The sequence below is a fragment of the Python bivittatus genome, unplaced genomic scaffold (assembly GCF_059951505.1).
Source record: "Python bivittatus isolate LINGU-HERP-01145 unplaced genomic scaffold, Pbiv_v1 ctg000400_np1212, whole genome shotgun sequence".
NCBI lineage: Eukaryota > Metazoa > Chordata > Lepidosauria > Squamata > Pythonidae > Python > Python bivittatus.
The window spans coordinates 9,214,432-9,237,365 of NW_028277073.1; the positions used below are offsets into that span (position 1 = coordinate 9,214,432).

The window sequence follows — 22,934 nt, forward strand, 5'->3', positions numbered from 1 at the left end:
AAGCTCAATTAACTAATGGGCTTTACTCCTCATGATGAAATTAGATACCTACTCCAAAGATACAGATGCTACTTAAAAGTACTTATGATTTTATTTTTTTCTGCTCTACAGCCACCAGTGTCCATTCAATCTATTGTGGTCCAAGTCCAATGCATTAATCGGAAAGTAGGAACTGTTATCTACCATGAAGTTCGGATCGTGGTAAGGGATAGAAATGACAACTCTCCCCAGTTCCAGCAAGAACAATACTATGTCGCAGTGAATGAGGTGAGTTTTGTTATTCATATTGTTACTACTAATATTTATTTTCTTTCTTTCTTTCTTTCTTTCTTTCTTTCTTTCTTTCTTTCTTTCTTTCTTTCTTTCTTTCTTTCTTTTATGGATCATTGTTTGGAATATAATGTGTTTCCACACAGCAACTTTATTTGCTTAAGTAACAAGCAGTAATTAAGGTTTATTTATTTATTTCCAGTTGATTCTGAAGAACTTGCTTCATGCAGGATCCCTAAATTAAATAAACAAGTGAATCCAATCCAATCCATTCAGATCATACTGCCATAATTATATAAAATAGTACAACAAAAAGAATTCTGAACAATCTATGGGCAAGATGAAAATGAAGTGTGATAAAACCTTGATTTAGCAGACCATTTGGGAGGAAAGGAATATGTGTTCAACCTGAATATTGGTTAAATCTGAATTTACATAATCATATAATTTATATCATTTGCATCATTATGTAATTTACATCACTGGTGGCAATTTATGTCATTTGCATAACAAATGATGTAATTATGTAAATGATGTAAATTGATATAAAGTTAGATTTATAAGCAGCCCAAGTGGCATGGATTATTCCACAAGGAAACACCTTCTGACTGCAAACTTAATAGGAACAACTGTTACCTTTTAGAATAGACAAAATTAATATAGTTTCTGGAGTAAGTAATTGTTGATCACTACAAAATGTCAAACCCATATGTTTTCAGGAAGCATAGAACATAAATGAGTGATTGCTTATCATGTATGGTGGCTGTTAGAATATGTGAAATGTGAATTATAATTAGCACATACATGTAATATTCACGCATACACACAAATACATCTATAGACACAAACACACTAATACATAAAAGCTACTAATTCCACAACTAATTAAATATCCTGGTCACTCTGATTAGTTCTATTTAAATCTTTTACTCTAGGATTCAGATATCTCTAATTCCATAAGTGTAGCCAAATTCTGTCATGTAATATGTAATCTGTACAGAAGTTTGATTGACAAATCTGTTACTTAATTAGCTAACTTGTTAACTTAATCAATTTCAGTGTTATGTATCCAAGTGTTTTATAGACAGGTTATTGAAAGCAGTAAAGATTCTGATTCTGAGATAAATGCCACCAATTATGTCACTTCTCTAGAGCGCATCAGAAACAGTGGGCTTTGTCATTAACTGTGAGTGATGTCCAAACTCAAATTTTATCTCTTGCATCCAGATCTGCCAAATGGCCATACAGCTGAGGTGTAACTATATTACATATTACAATTCTATTCCATTTTACAAAAAGCCTGATCTGTCTGTTCGGCTGGAATGCTTCTTTAGATTCTGTGGGGTAGGCTGGAAGCATGTAAATCAAATGAAAATCTTCACTCTTCCTTGGTTACCATAATAGACCATCTAGCAATGAGTTTCTCCCTGGATTACAAATGTTAGGATAAGTTCACAATTCCTGAAACAAAGAAGCTTTCCTTCCCTTACTGTCACACATATTCCATTGCACCATGAATTTCGGTAATTGTATTACTTTACATATTTATAGCCAGAGGAACTCATAATACATTACTGCCCATAAACACAATAGAAAGACAAACTAACCCCCTTCTCCTAGTATACCTTTAATTTCATGCATATATATTGGGGGGGGGGAGATTCCCTTAAATATTGAGGTTTTAAGCTATTATTTTAAACTATGTTTGTTTGTTTATTAAATGTGTGTGCCACCTGGCTCCCAGTGTCTCTGGGCGGCTCACAAATAAAAACGTTTTAAAAAGGATACAATCAGAAACAAAAAAATAAGGAATAAAGACAGCAAGATGACAAAAAACAGACTAGAACATAAAAAAGACTCCACGGGGGCTTCACTCACTCTCACTAAAGAGGAATTATAGAAACTGTGATGTGGAAGCAGATACAAAAGGGAGACAAAAGAAGTTAAAACAAAGTTAAAATACAATTGATCAGGAACTACTGTTTCAGAAAAAGTTGAAGGAACTGGAGACCCAGGCAAGCAGTGAGAGGACAGACAAGACAAGAGAATGGGCTCTTACCAGGGTGTTGGTAGGGTATGGTCAGAAAAGTCAGATAGCAGCCATGATGTGCAATCGAAGCTCTGCCTGTTTTTCGCATGTGGGCACCCCTGGCCCTGTCACAAAGACCGTGCTTTGCTGGGAAGATGGGGACCATGCCTTAGGTTGAGGAGATGGTGTTGCAGTCTGGAGAGTTGAATGAGCTGAAAGGCTGGAGCACAGCACTATGACTTAACCTTTTTGTCCCTGCACACCCAGAGGTAGCCAGAGTCAACCTTCCACAAAGGCACACTACCCTTCTGAATAATGTGGCACCCTTATGCTTTCAAGGCTGAGTTATGTCAAGCTTGTTGGATATCTTTAGCCAACGTATCATTATTGTGAAGATAGACAATCAGATAGAAGGTGTATATAGTGTCTGTGGTGTATTACTGTCCCTTTTGGGAGCTTATTTAAAAAATTATCATACAATATTATTGTGGCTGTTGCCTTTGTTTGTTGTTGCAAAATGCAGTCCTATGTCAAGCTTGATACCTGGAGAATACATGAATCCATCTTTGAAGTTTTCTTGGCAGTGGTTTCCAGGATCTGTTTCCAGGATGCCTTTTCATATTCCGTCCTGGGCTCTCTGATAGTCACCCATACAAATACTAAGCACATCCAATCCTGCTTCAGAGCTCAGATAAGGTTGATAGGTAATACTACCAGCTGAGATTATTATAAATGGTTATATTTAAGTTCTAATTATCCTTAATGCAAACAGTTCAATATTTGCCATCTATATACAACTTGTAGTCTCTAAAGTAAAAATAGCTCATGAGCCCTGAAAAGGGGTTGAACAGAAGTCTGAAGACATTCATTCTAGCTGTCTACCTGGATGGATGGATGGATGGATGGATGGATGGATGGATGGATGGATAAGATAGATAGATAGATAGATAGATAGATAGATAGATAGATAGATAGATAGATAGATAGATAGATAGATAGATAGATAGATAAATAGGTAGGTAGGTAGGTAGGTAGGTAGGTAGGTAGGTAGGTAGGTAGATATTCCCCTTTATAGATGATTGGATTGATTTTCCGTAGTTTCTGATAAAGATTTATCAGTAATAACATTATCAAACGAATTAACATGCATTGGTCTAGCAAACAAAAGCTTAACAAGATCATTACATGGGATACAGCAGAGCCTCACCCAGAAAAGCAATAAAAATGGTAAATAGTGCAAAGATATGTTGCATGAGGAAAAGTTAAAGCCACTTGTTTTATTTAGCAAGTGAAAATAAGAAAGCTTTTATTGATATGTTTTTAGTAATCCATTGGATTATTGATTTTGTTTTCACAAGAATTTTATGATGAGGGGGAAAATGCATTCGTTACTGATCACACTTATCTGTATATAATACAGTATCCCTAAATGCTAACTTTAACAGTCTTTGATGTGTTTTGAATAATAAAAACTATTGGGGAAATTATTCAACACGTTAGACAAAAAATTGATGAGCTCTTGCTCTCCCTGTAAATATTAAATGATTGCATACAAGCCAAGATTTAAATTAAGGCATTCTCTATTCTACTGGTATGTGAAATTGATGTATTTCTTCCTTGCTTTGGAGCCATATTAACTATTAAAATAAATGTAATTTTTTAAAGCCTTTTGTTTTTGTTGTGATTTCCTTTTCTGGCAGAAATAGTACTTATATTCAGTTTGTGCAGCAATTCATGTGCTAATTCTAGATTAAAATAATCTATAATTTACTTTTCTTTATTTTCAAGTAATTACTCTTTTTATCTTCGTTATGGTAGTTCAGTAACTAATCATAACTTGTGTAAAGTAGTGCCATGTTAGTGTGCAATAATTATTTATAGTAACAAATAAGACATATACTCTCCCTAATAAGCCATAACTAAATAACTAACGTATATTCAGTTTATGAAAATAATGGGTCCCTTCAGAGGAAGCTAGATTAATACATACTAAAGAGGATTTCTAAAATTCCTGTATTTCATATGTAGATATTTTATTTATTTATTTATTTATTTATTTATTTATTTGCTAGATTTAAATTCTGCTTTTCTTCCAGCAGTTCAGGCGGCTGTACACATCCTGTACAGCACATCCTCTTCCCATTTTTGCCCCAGATCAACAATCCTATGAGTGATTTGGCTCAAAGTCATGCAATGGAGCTTCTCTAGCTCAGAGTGGACTTCAACCTGGAATTTCAGGATGCTAATTTGACACCCTAGCCCAGGGTTTCTCCACCTTGACCACTTTAAGATGTGTGAACTTCAACTCCCAGAATTCCCCAGCCAGCATGCTAGCTGGGGAATTCTGGGAGTTGAAGTCCATACATCTTAAAGTGGCCAAGGTGGAGAAACACTGCCTTAGCCACTATTTCACACTAGCTCTTCTTTTTATTTTAAATTTATCCAGCTTCTCTATTGGAAGCAGGAAATGTTTGTTTGCTAGTAATGTATGGCATCATTAATCCCTTTTGTCAGTTGTCTTGTAAAATAATTACATATTCAGTTGTTTGCAGCATTTTCCCTGGTTGCAACTTCAAGGTACTTTGTGAAATTGATAGGTTGCTTCTTTTCATAAGAAGGTAATAGTCTGAACGAATACCTGAGAATTATATAAAGACTATATTTTCTAGGAAAGAGAACTACCTAACATAAGCAAATTCTGGATTATTCGGTTTATAAACAGACACACAAATGCATTCATGTTTCAGTTACAAGGAATTGTTTATTTGATACCTCAAAATCCTATAATTGTATAGTCTAGTACTATTTTTCATTATCAAAGGACTATGATGTAAAAATAAACATTAAAAAAAATTGGAAAAATAAATCTGCTTTAGGTAAGTAGAAGAATGTCAGTCATCTAAAAGATATAACTTTGTTAAGCAAATATTGAGCAGGAGGTCTTAATGACAAGAATTCTTGCCCTCAGTGCCTCTGAATTAGGTGACTGTCATGTTCTGTAGCTGTCCTTGAAGACCACCCAGAAACTGCACTTACTATACAGTGCAGCAGGCTGCATACTGATGGGTTAGAGCAAGATGACACTGACATTGCACTGCCACTGTCATTTCTAATGTCTGTTAGAATGCAGTTCAAGGTGCTGGTATTGAGGTCTCGACCCCTATACAACTTGGGCTCAAGGTACTTCAGGACTATCTTCTCCAGGTAGAATCTCCCCGTTCTGTTTGTACAGCCTGGGTGTGGATGTTATGGATTCCTTCACCCTGGGAAGTTGCCGGTGGGTGTGTGGGTAGGTGGGTGCAGGAGCCCAGAATGAGACTTTTGGATGCCCCTCTTCCTTGGGAATGATCAGCAAATACATGGTCTTCCAACCAGTTTTTGGGCTGGATTATTATCTATCGTTATGGAATTGCCTTCAACTGTTGTAAGTTGTATTTTGAGTATTGCGTTTGATTTGGTGTTAATGTTTACTGTGTGGTTTCAGTTTGGTACAAATATACTGCCACATCTATGAAACTTCTGGAGTTTGGCAGATAGCTGATATATGAATTTTGGAGAGACTGAAAGAAAGAAAGAAGGAAGAAAGGAGTTTTGATCATTGAGGCTTCTGGCATTAGCAGATGACAAGCTGTAAAACAATTATGCATCTCACCTCTACTCAAGTCTCCCAAAGCTAAATGGCAAAGGGCAAGAATTTCTATCTCACTCTTAATAATGCATAGCACCTTCTGACATTTTTATTGGCCTTCATTACTGAAAACTACTTTGGTACTGCCAAGTCTTGGTCAGTAATTTTAATTTATCTTCTTGGTTCATTGAAAAGTAACTGCAGATTGTTTTCTGTGGTGCTGCAGACTAACGAAAATTTAGAACATGCCTCCCCAAATTCCATTAATGTATTTGTTACTCTAAAGCCCTGGTCAGTTCAATTAGTTGATAAGAACATGGTGTATTTACTTATCCCGCTCTGAGTGGCTGATTTGCTATGATGGAGAATTATGCAAATGGAGGTGGGAAGGGGAAGGAATGGACTGTTTCTGAGCTCAGAAATTAATTATGGGTGCAAATTAGTTAGGATTATCAGGAGGGGATGGAAACAAACATTTAATCTACAGTATCTGTTCTCATTTTTCTGCTCTCCTCTAAGTTGTTTTCTGCTAAAGTGGATGGCTTAATAGATGGATACTTGTGAAATCGCAAAAATACTCTTGCTTAAATGAAACTATCATTCATTTATCCTATACATTGTGTACACTTAATATGATGTGTTGGTGAGTTGGCTGAGGTGCAATAATAGCTTCATACAAATGTCGTCAATTACTTTCTAAAGTTAATGCACTGTTTAGTGTTGGAAGCTAGTATGTATCTTTCAAATTGGATAAGAGTTTAAGGAATATATTTTTTAAAAAATCACACAAATGATTTACAGCAGTCCTTCCCTTATTTATTCATTCATTCATTCATGCATGCATGCATTTATTTTAAAATAATCAGAAAGAACAAACTCTAGGCTATTTATAGTGTGTGTGTGTGTGTATCTATCTATCTATCTATCTATCTATCTATCTATCTATCTATCTATCTATCTTTCACTAATAGTCTCTACCCTTCAAAGGGAAAAATAGTTTGCAAGCTATTTTACAATATTTCACTGAAAGAATGTGGTAACAAAGTGCTATATGAATGAGAATATAATAAGACCATTCTATATATCTGTTGAAGGTTTTTTGATTACATGATTGATTACTAAAACACAGCAATTGTCTATTACAGCATTCTATTAAAAAATGAACTAATTGTTACAGCATAGTAATTTGTTATATAAAACTATCTTTGTAATAGTTATTATAGATGTGGCTTTCACACAATTATCTTATCCTTTACGTTTATGATGGAATCCCAGAACATCTCACTGTCTTCATGAAAAAAACTATCCACACTTCAGATAGAACATGCCAAAACAGACCGGTTCCAGGTTGGCAAAGGAGTGCAACAAGGCTGTATATTCTCCTCTTATTTATTCAACCTATATGCTGAATATATATTAAGTGAAACTGGATTGGGAGAGGATGAATATGGTTTTAAAACTGGAGGAACAATCATGAGTTTTCTTGGATTTCTGTATATCCAGAATCTCCTTTCAATATAGTCTTGACCTTTGTATAGCATGCCACTTAACAAAACATTACTAGAAATTTGCAGTATCAGATATGACAATTACTTCCCGAAGCACAAATATGCTTTTCATACACTAAAACCATTTGTTTCAGATTAATGAACTTTGGAAGGCCTTCTGTTGTGTCCACAGATAGACAGTGCTGATGCAGAAGCTTTACCTGGATTCCTAATCCCTTGCCTTGTGGCTATATATCAGCTCCTTTTCCACAGATAATTTTTTTGTATATTAGGTAAAAGTGATCCATCGGCAGAAATTTGCTTCTGGGCAAAAGTTGTATTTGGTAAATAAGACAGGTAGTTTTTGAAAATCAGCACGCAAGAAGATCTGAGTAATGCAAAATAAAAATAGGCATACATTCAGCAAGGAGTGACAGATAACTAAGATAAATTATAAGCTAACTGAGGCAGATTCTGTTGAGTTAGTAAGGTGATGGAGTGATGGGCCACAACAACATCAGTTTTCTTTCTAATAAATGAAATGTTTTCTGAATACATTTGTCTTTCCCCACACACAAACATGGCAGCCATTTTGCAATACAAGTAATCAGTTCCAAAAGGCACTAATACACACACACCGCTTACCTCTTACATAGTAAGAGACAGTCTTAAAGGTTATGTGTTCAAGTCACAATGCAACAGTTTCTGAAGGGCCACAGATTCCTTGCCCTGCCATGAAGTACCATGGATCCAATATGTTTATGTGTATATGGTCCTTGAGCTTACTGTTGGTAATGGTTGCAGTTTTAAAATATGTGTGACTTGGTCTCCCAACCCAGATTCTGACCGTCTCTCTTACTTGGCACAGTGTAGTCCAACTGAAGTTTCTGGAGGCTTTTGAAAAAAAGAAAAAAAAAAAACCTTAATGCTGACCATGTTAAACAGTGCAGTCTTAATGTAGCCAAAAATCAGCTTCTACTGCCAGAACATTGCCAGTTATTTTTCCCATTTCTGAGGAGAGACTGTCCCAAGCAGTGGCTGTCTAGACTAAAATAATAGGATCATATGTCAAAGAGAGCCAGTTTGGTGTAGTGGTTAAGGCACCAAGCTAGAAACTGGGAGACCATGAGTTCTAGTCCCACCTTAGGCACAAAGCCAGCTAGGTGACCTTGGGCCAGTCACTCTCTCTCAGCCCTAGGAAGGAGGCAACGCCAAATCACTTCTGAAAAACCTTGCCAGGAAAACTGAAGCAACAAGTCCAGGCAGTCTCCAGGAGTCAAGACTGACTCAAAGGCACATACACACACAAAGATCGTATGTCCATGAATTTAATGCATTTATTGTTTCAGCTACTCCCTTTTCAATAATTGAAATTATTAAAATTGAACTACATCAAAATATTCTACATATAGCTGATTAAGTCAGTGTTTTTAATGTAAAAATATTGCAAGCTGCCTGTGAAGATTATACAGTATATGTGGCCCTTCTGAGTCTCCCTTAGCCATTCTGCCCCTTTTCTGTTCCTAGAATCTTCCCCCCAGGTCTGAGGTTCTTGTTCCCAGAGAGAGATGACAAGATCAGCACTCAGAAAGACTTGAGCTTCTGAAAATGAGTTTCCTCCCTCCACAGTCAAGCACAGCAGTGGACTTCTTTCTCCCTGGAAATGGGAAAGCCATCTGGATTCCCTCTTTATATCTCAGAGGCAACATTTTTGAACACCGAGTTTCAGATCTTTGCAAAGCTGCATTGTGGAGGTTGAGGCAGATCCTTTTCGTCCCGTAGGAACAGATGGGAAAATACTGCCTTTCTCAGTTCAGAGAGGTGCAGGGGCAAGCACACTCTGACCGTTCATCTGAGAGGTGAAGGTTGGCCTAGAGGCAGGAGAGAGGCTATCCTTCCTAAAACCATGACCACTGGAAAATATGGGATCTGTTCTACCCTTGAGGCAGATTGCATTTCCCTCTCTGCGTCACTCACTGGCTGCAGCACTCCAGATTTTCTGAAAGGTTTTTTTTCTCAGCTTTAGATTTTTTTTCTCAGCTCTAACATTGTCAAGGATTGAGCATAGGAAATGTTTAATTTAAAACTTATGTTCTATTATTGAACCTCCCCTTCCTCATTGTCAACTGGTGACCAGATCCAGATTGCGAAAATACAGACAATCACTAGATGGCAGCAAAAAGAACAGAAATATCTAATTCTCTTGCGATCATCTGGATTTTTGCAGCCTGGATCTGGTAGCGTTACATCTGGGAAGCCTCACTAGTAATCACAAATCTGTCTTGGCTAACAGAGTTTATTTTTTCTGTGTCTTTGGGGCTACTTACTTTGCTACACAGCAAAGATGTAATTTAACTGTGTGTGGGTTTTAGATGGAGAACAACTGGGCTAAAGAATATAACCTGGACCTATATTCTTGATCATCAAATTGTATAAAACTGAGAATCAGCAGGGGGTTGTTTGCATCTCCAGCTCTGTTGGATAGGATGCTATCACTCACTTTATTTACAAATAAATCTACCCGAACACACAGAAATCCAGGCCTAAGAATTTTTGCATGGGGGCCTTGTCTAGCACTTTCCTTTTCTATCCTTAAGACCCAGTTAACTGTATATACCCAGCAGCCTGGCACACCACTCCCAAGGATATGAAATAAAAATTCCCCTCTCACCCCCATGGGTGGTCTGTGTCTTCCTCAATCTCAGGTCCTCTATCAGAGGCCTGGGAATTTGGGGGTTCTGCGCAGTATATTAGCTGTTCCTAGCACTGCACTCTTCTGGATGCAGAGCTCCATCCAGAGAGGATGTTGTTCCTGGGATCTGTTTAAGCCACTCTCCCAGCTTAGGAGTCACAGCCCTGAGTGCTCCTACCACCACTGGGACCACTTTGGCCTTGACTTTCCACATCCTCTCTAGTTCCTCCTTCAGGCCCTGGTACTTCTCCAGCTTCTCATGCTCCTTCTTCCTGATGTTGCTGTTCCCACTGCAATTCCCACTTCAATACATTTATTAAATAATTCAGCACAGCAAGTTAGAAATGCTTAGTTGTAATTAAAGCAACATAGAACATTAGCCTGACTAACTAAAACTCATCAGACTTTATTACCAAACTTAATCAGGCTTGAGAAGGCTTGTAGGATTTTAGGATACTTGCAGGATGATCCCCTAGACTTTTCACAGCTGGATTTAGTTTTTCTCAGAGAAAAAAAAGTGGGTTCACTCAACAGGAGATTTTTTAGTGGAAAAGGAGTAGCTTCCTTATCCAATATTGTTCAGAAGATTAATTCAATAGCTGTTTAGCATAAGGTCCAGTTGTAGGAAAATCAGTCTGTGATGAAGTACATATTCAGTTTTGATTGGTGCATGACTGTTTTTCTTTTTTAAAAAAGAACAAACAAACAAACAAGGTTCTAGTAAGTACGAAACCCAGTCTCTATCCATCACTTTTGACTAGATGCAACAATCTTGTCCAGTCAATAAATATTTGCCTGGAATGGTCTGCTCTGGCTGTTATACTAGCATACCAACTTACAGGTATCCTTGCTTAACTACAGTAAATTGGGACTGTAAAACACGATGTCACATGACCACATTGCTTAGCAACAGCAATCCCAGCAGTCCCCATTGCTGTCATAAAGCAAAAATTGCAGGTCCTTAAGTGAGGACCTAACATGACCGTGACTTGCAACTTCCTGGTGGCTTCCCACAAGCAAAGTTGGGGGGAAGCACGCTGGAAGATGCAAGTCCCAGGAAGCTTGCAATCAGGCCGGAGGCTGGTGGATTCTATGGAGTGAGGCAGGGGTTCTGTGGTGGGTGCATACGGGCTGGGGAGGGGATGCTGCAGCATGAGCATGTTACAGAGTATGAGATCCTGGGATCTCATACTCTGTAGGGGGGTCCTCGGGAGAAAAAGTGGCAGAAGCGACTTACAACCTTCCCTGTTGGTTTCCCATTGACTTTGCTTGTGGGAAGCCGGCAGGGAAAGTTACAAATCATGATCACATGACCAGAGGACACTGCAGCTGTCTTAAGGGTAAGCCAGTGGCCAAGTGCCTGGATCACAGTCACATGACCACAGGGGTGGCATGATGGCCAGAACTTCAAGGACGAATTGTAAGTACCACTCATTCAGCACTGTCACAATTTCAAACAGTTGCTGAATGAGTGGTCGTCAACTGAGGACTACCTGAACAGTAAAACCTGTATAATACAGATACTTCAGACAATTTGGATTAATTTTTAAACTAAAGTTCCAAAACTTTGTTGTTGGTGTTTTTTGTTTGTTTGTTTTTGTTTTTGTCACAAGAACATAGAAGCTTTAATAGAAAAACAAAGCAATCAGCAACGATGTCTGATTTCACATATGGAAGACTCCTCTGATTTTTGGCACCATCATTTCACTTCTGGAAGAATCCTCTGAAGTTTCCCAACATTTGTAGAGCTACTGAGCAATTCCTTCCATAGATATCCACACAGACACACACAAGGTGATTTCTTAATGCACACATAAAGAAACAGCTTTTCTGCAGCTGTAGTTTGTCCACCTGACAATTTTAACTTCTGCTTGGAAGAAGGTTCTGTTCTTCCAAGGAAGAAATATCTATTCTGGTCCTTAAGAATATTACAAGTGAGACTGTGAAATTACTTACTTTTATCAAGCTCAACAGTTCTTGAGATAATATCTAAACTTCCCTGTTCTATCAGCTTGATAGCAACAATTATGCAATTCATCACTGCCCAGCTTTACTTCTGCTTGAGAGAGAAACAGAACTCCTTGTCCAAAACAAAATGAAGGGGAAATATCTGCTAGATGATTATTAGATAGGAAAATGTATTTTATTCAAGTTGTAGGCTGAGGTGCTTGAATTACTTCAAGAATGATGTGGACCAATGATTATTTCCAAATGCTAAGCAATTTACATTTAAATGTATCAAAGTATACATTCATATATAAAACAACCCGCCAAAACCCAACAACTCTTAGCAATATATTCCATACATTTAAATGGCTATAATTCTGAAAAATTATGTGAAAACAGGGTTCTGAATCACCATATGCGAATATGCCCAATATTTATTTTCACGGGGAATTTTCCAAGCGATAGAGGAGAGTTCAGGGCTGCTATTTTTACTCTTCTAGTATAGAGAATCAATGATCCACAAGTTTTATAAGCAAATGTTCTTTCTAATGGCAGTTTCAGCTAGGCTTTCTTTGTTTTCTGCTAGGAAGAAAAACCAAACAAAGCTGCTGCAGGTTGTGTCTCTGTCGTGGTAGCGCTCTGAGCTGGGGCTAAAGACAAGAAATGAAATATGCCAGTGCTGAGGAAGATAGTTTTGTGAAATAGGAAGCCCTTTTCCCTCCTTGCAGGAAGGATCTAACAGCTGTTTGGCTGAACTGCTATTTGCAGTTCACTCATTCACCATGCGGGTGGCTAAATGCCTTTCTTGACATTTTCCTGAAAGGCAGTAAATTTCTTTTTCAGCGCATGGGGCAGTGATCAGCAGTTCTTACAGACTAAAAGGAAAACATTGACTTTTCTATATGTCAGGTTCCACATAGCTGGGAAGACCAAGGATACCCAACCACACAGATTTCAGGAGGGTATCTTTCATGCTAGTTCTGGGATGAAAACAGAAACTTGAAAACTGTAAGAGTAAATTCTCACCCAGATTTATAGTGAGTTAATAAAGGTGGAATCTCTTTGAAATGCTTTCTTCCCACAGATCTCACCTCTGGGTTGTGTTGTCTTTTCTCACCTAGACTGATCTCCTCCTCTGCCTTCCTTCCTGCAGTCTATAGTGAGAACACTATACAGGTTTCAATGCAGGTCTCATAATCTGTAAATGCATTGACCATATCAATCCTGTTGGGGATTAGGAAAACCATTAAAACCGGGCTGTTCCAGGGGCTGACCTGATTTAAGTCTGTCCTACAGTAAAGTTATGACTTATATAAAGTTCAGATTTTAGCAGCTATTCAGATATGCCTTCCTTTTTTCTATATGCTCCCATACTGGACAGTTTGGGGGATTTTTATTGGTCTGGGGCTCATGACTGATCCCCTTAAGGCAGGGGATTATATAGCTTTAGATGTTATATTAGCTACTGACCAGTTTCATTCTTGTTGGGACTCTTCAGTATCCATCTGATAATGTGAAGAAGAAGGGCTAGACACAGCTGAAAAGTGCTCCTTGCCTCCTGTTGTGTGGCACCTGCAACTGTAGGTCCAGCAAGGATGAAGCAAAGAGAGTCCTTCATCCTGGGCACTGTAGGAGGAGAGCTGTGCTGTCTACAGTGGCAAAAACTCAGAAGAAGTCTAATAGCACCTTTTATGACTAACAGTTTTATTACCATTTCATTAAACAGGCATAAGCTTGTGCAAGCTGCAATTCACTTCATCAGATGCATACAGAGCCTAGACCATGTAGGTTTTAAATTGGACTAAAGTGATTGGGAAAGGTATGGGGGGAAAGGAAGGGAATTACAGCTTGGTTATGCAGATGCAGATTACATTTGTACGGATTACAAGTACCTCATCAAGTACCTTATCAATTAACAATTATAATGTGCTTAAAAATCCCTTGGGTTTGTTGAGACCCTCTGAGATTGACTGAAACCTGTTGATATATGTGAGTTCAACAATGTTTTGCTCAATGGCGTGGTTAAATCCCATTTTTCCAAACCAGTCACTCTATGGTCTGCCATAGAGTGCCCTGGGAGGCTCCTTGCCCTTGTTTTGAGACCTAATGCCAGATTTGTGTCCTTAATTCTTTTGCACAAAGTTCTACATAGAATCCAGAGGGGCTTTGCTGGACAATGATGACATATAACACATTGGAGGAAGACCATGTGAAGGTGCCTCTAATCTTGTATGTGTACATGATGGTGCTGTTGAGGTAGATGTGGGGGCATAATAGATGTATGGGTTTGTCGCAGTGTCTGGTTCCCATGTTGACATCATTGTCCTGCTGTTTCTTGTTGCTTGTGAGAATCTGATTCAGGTTGGATGGTTGTCTGTATGCAAGTATGGACCTGCCACCAATGCCTGAGGAAGTACAGTGTCATTGTTCAGTATAGGCAATAGCTTATTAGTAATGAATTTGAGTGCTTTGAGCTGTGAGTTGTAGATGACAATCAGTGGTATTCTGTTGTTCTGTTTCAGCAGTCTGTCTTTTAATAGGTCCTCGCTGGGAATTGATGTAGCTATATTGATTTGTCTATTGATCTCTTTGGATAGATAGTTCAGTCTCCTGAATGCCTGATTTAATTCCATCAGTTGAGTATCTCTGTCAAATGAGTCAGAACAAATGCATTTGTAGCACAGAGTCTGGCTACAGATTATAGATTTGGTAGCATGTTCTGGGTGTAGCTGCAAACACATTAATATGCATGATGACCTATAGGTGTCCAGTATAATGTGGTACATTATGTAGTTTTACTGTAAACCAAGAAAATCGATCTGTTCTAAATATAGGTTGAAACTGAGGCTGATGTTGATGGTAGGATGGAAGCTGTTGAGATCATGATGAAATTTGATGAAAGATTCATTTCCATGAGTCCAAATGATGAAAATGTCATCAATGAGTCTCAAGTAAAGGAGGGGCTTCAAGGGAGTAAGAATTGAGAAAGTATTATTTTAGGTCAGCCATGATGATATTAGCATTTTTCCCCTTCAAGATGGTGTTGGAGGAGCAGTCCCATCAGTAAGCCCTACTGAAGCACTTGTTTTAGTTGGCTTTTAGTGATTATTTCCTGAACCCTTTATTTTATTGTATCCTATCTTTAGTTCATTTTTTCTCACCCTACTTCAATATTTTACCTATCATACAAACCTAAAACTCTGCCCTGCAACTCAAAGGTTCCTAGTGTTATGGAGAAAAAAAGAGGCATAGAACCAACCCTGGAAGCCTGAAATCAGCCTTTACCAACTAAAGATAAATGAGCTTCTCACTAGACTTCTATGGAAGATTTTATCTCCTGGAAGCCTGTGAATTTGAGAATAGATTCAAGGTCTTTTCCCAGCAATCTAATGAAGCATTGGGGTCCTCTCTCTTAAAGGAAGACAATGGATTCCTCTGGAGTGATGACATTTAGGAAAGCATTGTATCTGATAAGTGTGCTACCCACCACAGAGGTAGTATCTGAACCTAGTCCCCTAATGAGTTTCTGGCTGATGAACTAAGTAAAACCTTCCTCATATGTTTTAATTAAATATTGCCTTCTTTTCTGCCCAGACTGTTATAGTTCTGTTTGAGCATTATTGACTATTTCTGTTTAAATTGACAACCTAAGAAAACATTTGATGCTCATGTAGACTCTCTCCAAGGGATAAAGATAAGGAAAGCAGATTACTTTCACAGAGCTCCTATGCCAGAGAGGTGGGGTGAAAGCAGAAAATCAGTGCTTACGCAAACCCAGATCATAAACAGGTTTTTTCCCTTACTTATCAACAGATAGTTTTGTCTGTTCTTAATAACAATATTATTGCAGGAAGATAGGCTACTAGAGGCTCTGTTCATTTTTCTCTAAGCAAGTTGCTTTGCTGCCAGCTCTACACCATTGATATTGTGCAGATTAATTGGCTTCCTAATATGAATGACAGAAAAAAGCTCCATTTTTTTTTCACTAACTCATTAGTACCATCAATGCTATTAAAAATGAGTTCCTTTCTGAAATCTTTTGGAATCTCCCCATTCAGGTGTTTATCGATCTAGATATGACATCTGTTTTAGACAATATTGCATCAGCTCATTCACTCCAAAATATTGTGTCCAATTTGGCAGCTACCACACTTCCTCTGTCTTACCTCCATTCTTGACAGTAAAGAAGTGTATCCAAACATTCCAACAGCATTAGGAAACATTACTGGGCCTGGTCAAAAGTGAACTGATTAACTCCTGCAGTACAATGGCCAAAGATGGACAGTCAGAGATTTTATCTAAAATTGAAGCTTACAGAAACAATGCAATTAATTCAGGAGACAGCAAAGCCCTTTGCCTCTTTAGTGTGCATAAACAAAGAATGATTTTGTCTACAATACACAACTAATGACAACAGAGAAAAGACCATCAAACAAGGACATGATTTTTTGACATGTATCAAGGATCTTGAGAAAGATGCCCAAATGGCCATATCGTCTAACCTTCACATAAGATGCCTGCCCCTCTCTTATTGTAATCTTTGAAAGGAAGATGAATTATTCCCAAGAAACCAATACTGCCTTCAGCCTTCCACCTGATCTTATTGAGGATCCTGTTGGTAATATTTACCATCTGATCTACCCTAACATTTTATTTCCTCAGGCTTGGCTTCTCAGTTGATACACCATGACCTGGGTCTTCCTACTTCCTCCTTTTTCAAACAGATCCTGGAAGACTTCTAACCACATGTTCTACTATTGGACTATATTGCCTGCTCAACTATCTCAACCTATCAAGAAAGACCTTCCCCTTAGTTGATCCAATATCATAATCAATCTTCCAGCTGATCGAGCAAAGGCCAAAAGGGCCCCTTTTCCTGGAACACTGCTGGCTGGAACTCCAAAAGAGATGATCCATATTTTTTAGACTTAATTAGTAAATATGATTTCATTTTGTTACGGGAGATTTGGTCTCTAGAGCCCCCATTATTGCAAGACTAATTGGTTCACTTTCCTAATACTGTTTCTGTTGATACAGAGGTTCAGCCTTAAGGAAGCATCTGTACTTTTATATTAAATATTCTGCTGTTCCCAATTTCTCAGCTGGAGGCAGATGAGAAAAAGGCATTAGCCTCTAGGGTTAACTCAGCAGAACATGATTTCTTAATAAATGTTTACTTTCCTCCTTGTAAGTTGCTTTCCTCAACAAATACCAGGTTTGCTTTCCTCAACAAATACCAACCCTCAACAAATACCAGGAATTACCTGACACAGCTCACCTGAGGTTATCCAAAAGCTGGCCTCTTATTAGCAAGTGACTTGAATGCCAGCCTCAGCTTCACTGACAAAGCCTTTTACTCAGTTCAACAGCCATGTTTCCCAAACAGAAGGCCACCCCAGAGCCCAGGTGTTCCACTCCAGTGATCAGGGCATGAACCTAGCATATGGCCCTTAAGAAGCATCGCCAGAAGATTCAATATCCGTATATTAAATATTAAATAGGGGAGTAGATGTTGTCCTGATTGATGATTACCTCCCAAGGATTAGAAGGTCTGACAAAATGGCAAGAGTTTTAGTTAGAATGACAACTAATTCTTGCCTCGGATCGGATCCTTGAGCTCCAAAAGCTCCTGACTGAGAGCTCAAATTCTGCAGAGGTTTTTATTATGTATAACACAATGACACACAAGTTTCAGAGGTCATTATCCACACAACAGCATGAGTAAACCTCCACACTCCAGACAGAAACTCTGGTTTGATCTGACCTGTTTACAAGCCAGGGCAGGTTTAGTGGCAGCTTTTCAATGTTATAAATCTAGTAATTGACCTGTCACTAGGAATGGATTTCTAGATCTTAAGGGAAGCTATAAAAACCTAATGAAAAGAAAGAAACAAATATACACACAAAGCAACTGGGAATGACTTTTCCAAGCTACAAGAGACAAAAATCATACTCTCTTTTGGAAGATGATTGCAAGCATCTCAACTAATAGGTCATGCTGGCCAGAAGCTAAGATTCCATTAAAGAAGTGGGTAAAGTTTTATAGCCAATTATACAGATTCCCCTTCCATCAGCTTTTCATTTCAACATAGTTTGCTAGGTAATATTCATCTTTGACCACCAGTCTCCCAGATGAAAACAAATTGATTAATCAACTAAAAAATAGTAAAGCTGTTGGCAGTGATTTGAAATCCACTGAATTGTTAAAAAGTGTTGCTGACTGGTGCGCCTTTCCTCTGGCCTCCTTATTTACCCATATCAGTGATAACTTTCATAAGCCTGAAGACTGCACCCATTCTATTACTGATCCACTGTTTAAACAAGGTAATAGTAAGGACCTTTCCAGTAACCCTCCAATCACTCTTCTAAACCTCATACCCACTTCCTATTTTACAAGCTTCTCAATTGGTTAGAACAGGAGAAATTCCTCACTGATGAACAGGCAGGCTTTAAGGAGGGCAGATCAACCATGGATCAATATGCCCTCCTGCAGTTTTTGGCAAAGTAATATACATACACATACCCCTGCTCCTTATATGCTGCTTCTATTGAGCTAAAATCAGCATTTGATTTCATATCCAGAGAAAGGCTCTGGTGGAAGCTGTCTCGGTCATCCATAGACTGGAGGCTACTCTGTCTAATCAAGATGGTGCATCCCAATGTTGTCACACAAGTTAGATCCAGAGTAATGGCCACCTTTCTGCAAATATTCTCATCCAGAAAAAAAGTGAATCAGGCCTACGTCTCGGCTCCTCTTCTTTTCACTATATATGTCAACTCAATGATCACCACTCTAACCAAAGCAGGATTTCAATCCCTGTACTTCACAGACAGTTGCCCATTCCCCATCATGCTAATAATATGGTTATTCTTTCTCTCCCTTGGTCTAAGACATTTACAGACTTTAATAGATGTTGGAATATTGATAAGCCATGGCTGCCCATGACTATACCACTGATTTACAGGTACATGTTGTTGCCAAGGGTGAAGCAATTATGGCTGAATATAAAGTCACACCATCTGATGGCAATGCATGCTGTTTTGGCATCAGCCATGATGTTCTTGATTGCTTGAAGTTCAGGTTTGGCAGGGAAATTGGTATATAGTGCCTCAGCATCCATGATGGCTATGGTGGTAGTATAAGGGAGATTGCCTATGGAGTTTAGGAAGTCTGTGGTATCTCTTATGTAGCTGGGAATATTGATGGCATAATATCTGAAGACATCCATGAAACTTGATATTCCAGTTGTGATAGTCCCAGTGCTTGAGGCAATAGAATGGCCTGCATTGCCTGGTTTCTGTGCTTTGGGAAGAAGGTAGAAGATGCCTGTTGAGGGCTTCTGAGATATTTCCATGTAGGCACCTCTTGTATGTTCTTTGGAAATTCTTTTATTAGACTGTGTAGTTCTCAGTGTGATGTTGGAGAGTTGCTCATACCATATTTTATACCAAACAAAATCAAGGCAGGGTTCTTTTGAGTTTCTTTCTCACACTTCCCTCTTTCTTAGGACTGAAAAAATCTTTTCTGAAACTCCTCTCTTAATGGTTCACTCAATCCTTCCCCATTCCCAAGGCCAGGTCTACATTCTTTCAGAGTCTGGCCCTGCTGGTTCTTAGAGATCACTTTAAGTCAAAAAAATTTAGCCACTTTAAGGCTAAAAAAAAGTTTCTGACAAGCTTTACTTCCTTGGACTTTTATTTCAATTAGGCTTTGAAAATGCTGGAGGCTTTCTGAAACAGCGTATCTGGGACATTGATCTTCAAATTAATTTTGAAGCTTAATTTTGTGCTTCACACACACACACACACAGGGTGTACCAAACATCAAGCCCTCTAGACCAATCACAATATGTTTTGTTATTATTATTTTTTTTAACAAATAAAATGTTACCGTACTTAGGACTGTTCAAAGAAAGTCAAGAGTTGACTTCATCAAAAAATTATCCCCCAGTATCATTACTGAATAATGATTATAACTTATTTATGAAGATTTTAGCTGAGAGAATTAAGATGGTTTTACAGGACTTTATTCATGAAGATCAGTGTGGGTTTTTAACCTAAAAGACAGCTGAGGGATATTAGAAATATACTGGATATTTTGAAATACTTCGAGCAACATAATGAAAAGGAAGCAGCCTTGATTTTTCTTGATGCAGAAAAGGCCTTTGACAATTTCAACTGGACTTTTTTGATTAAAATTTTGATATGGACTTTGGCGAGAATTTTATCAAATGGGTAAAATTGATTTATGTCTCACAAAAGGACAGATAATTGTGAATGGAGAATTAACAAAACCCTGTGAGGTACAGAAAAGGACTAGACAAGGATGCTCCTTGTCACCATTGCTATTTATTTTAGCTTTGGAAGTGTTGAACAGAGATATAAGATGAGATGAGAGAATTGCTGGAGTGAAGATTAAAAGAGAAATATATAAATTACAGGTGTTGGCTGATGACCTGGTGATAATTTTGGAAGATCCTCTGGAAGGAATAGAAATATTAATGGAAAAACTAAAGGATTTGGGGGTGTTAGCTGATTTTAAAATTAATAAACAAAAGATGATGTTAAGAAAGAATATAAAAATGGAAAAACAAATGGAATTGATTGAAAAAATTGGCTTTAAGATTGAGAAAAAGTGAAATACTTGGGTATCACTGTGACTAACATGAATTGTATGTTATATCAGAATAATTATGTTAAAACATGGAATGAAGTCAAGAAGGACATGTTAAGATGGGAGAAATTACAATTGTAAATGTTGTGGAGAATTTCTATGATAAAAATGAATGTTTTGCCAAGAATTAAATTTTTGTTTCAGACAATAACTATTATGACAACTGATTTACAATTTAAATGATGGCAGAAAGATATATCTAAGTTTGTATGACAAGAGAAAAAACCAAGAGTTAAATATAAAATACTTCAGGCTGCAAAGGAACAAGGAGGAATGGGACTACCTGATTTGAAATTGTATTTTGCAGCCTGCTGCTTAGTCTGGATAAAAGAGTGAGTTTTGCTGAGAAATAAGAGAATTTTCGAATTAAAAGGGCATGATCTGAGGTTCAGATGGCATGGTTTTCTATGGTATGATAAAGTTAAGGTTAATATAGATTTTAAAAATCATTATATTAGAAGGGCCATATTGAGACTATGGAACAGATATAAACCCAGACTGCTTCCGAAAATGCCCTTATGGGTCTCAGCACAAGATGCATTTTACAGGAAAGAAATAGTAGGTAAAGGAAAATGGTTAACACATCGGGAGTTGTTAGAACAGGAAAATGGAGAATAGTAGATGAAATCAAAAGAGCAATTGGCTGCAGAGGGATTTAGTTTTCAATGGTTTTTGTATGCACAGTTAAGAGAAAGATTTAAGGTAGATATTAGGACACTTGGAATTTAGCAGCAGAAGACAGAATTTGATTGAACTATGTACAAATGAGGAACATGTAATTGCTAAAATGTATAAACTTCTATTAAAATTTGAAATGGAAGAAGAACAAGTGAAAGACTGTATGATAAAATGGGCTAAGAACTTTGGTCACAATATACTGATGGAATAGTAGGAAAATATGTAGTTAAAAGGATTGAAATTTACATTATGTTGTAACCTAAAAGAGTTTTTTTATAAAAATGAGGTATCATTGGCATATGACTCAAGAAAAATTGCCTAGAATGTATACAGGTACTTCAAATTTATGTTGGAAATGTGGACAACATGAAGGGTCATTTTATCATGCCCGGTGGACTTGTAAAAAGCCAGAAATTTCTGGGTTCAAATACATATAATGATACAAAGAATTTTAAAGATCAGCATTCAGCTGAAACCAGAACTTTTCTTACTGGGATTAATGGACAGTAAATTAGAAAAGAGCCATGGAAGATTATTCATATATATGATTACTGCTGCAAGACTATTATGTGCACAAAAATGGAAAGCCCTTAAATACAGGTAGTCCTCAACTTACAACCATAATTAGGACTGGAACTACATTGCTAGCGATGCAGTCATTAAGTGAGTCACATCCAATTTTACAACCTTTTTTGCCATGGTCATTAAGTGAATCACCATGGTTGTTAAATGAATCACACAGTCATTAAGCGAGTCCAGCTTCCCCATTGACTTTGCTTGTCATAAGCCCCCTGGGAAGATTGTAAATGACAATCACATGACCCCAGGACCCTGAAACCGTCATAAATATATGCTGGTTGCCAAGCACCTGAATTTTGATCACATGATCACAGGGACACTGTGACAGTCCTAAGTGCAAGGACCTGTCGTAAGTCACTTTTTTCAGCACCATCATAACTTCAAATGCTTGTTAAACAAATGGTCATAAGTCGAGGACTACCTGTGCCCACAACAGTGGTATGGTTGGTGAATTTGACAGAACTCGCAGAGATGGCAAAATTAACTTGTTTGATTAGAGAAAGATCAACAACTACATTTGCCAGTGACTGGAAACCCCTTATGGACTTTTTGCTGAAAAAAGAGAAAAATGAACTTGTGATTTATGGGTTTGAAGATTAGAAAGGGTAGCTTATGGAAAGAAGGAAATCATGATGTAACCTTAGAGAGAGAGAGTCAAATATAAATGCATTTATAACTGCTGACAAAAAGATTGGAAGCTGCTGCTGCTGCTGCTGCTGCTGCTGCTGCTGCTGCTGCCGCCGCCTCTTCCTCCTCCTCCTCCTCCTCCTCTTCTTCTTCTTCATTCACTATTCTTTGTTTTCTTTTGTTTCTTTTCTAATATTTGTATTGTTTTTACCTTGTTAAAAATTTCTTCAATAAAAACTTCTTTTAAAAAAAGGACTGTCATGCATTAAATGAGTAAATAAATGTTTAAAAGAAAATGGCAACCAATTTAAACATTTAATGTA

The 22,934-nt window shown here is 37.8% G+C and overlaps 1 protein-coding gene across 6 annotated transcripts in view; it reads left to right on the forward strand.

Annotated features, from left to right (window-relative positions):
* PCDH15 (protocadherin related 15) overlaps positions 1–22,934 on the forward strand; it is a 435,688-nt gene that overhangs the window by 152,761 nt on the left and 259,993 nt on the right. For all 6 annotated transcript variants that reach the window (XM_088144402.1, XM_088144401.1, XM_088144400.1 and 3 more), the window contains exon 5: positions 112–267. In XM_088144402.1, coding sequence (XP_088000528.1) covers positions 112–267 — 156 coding nt within the window. The remainder of the gene's footprint in view (positions 1–111; positions 268–22,934) is intronic.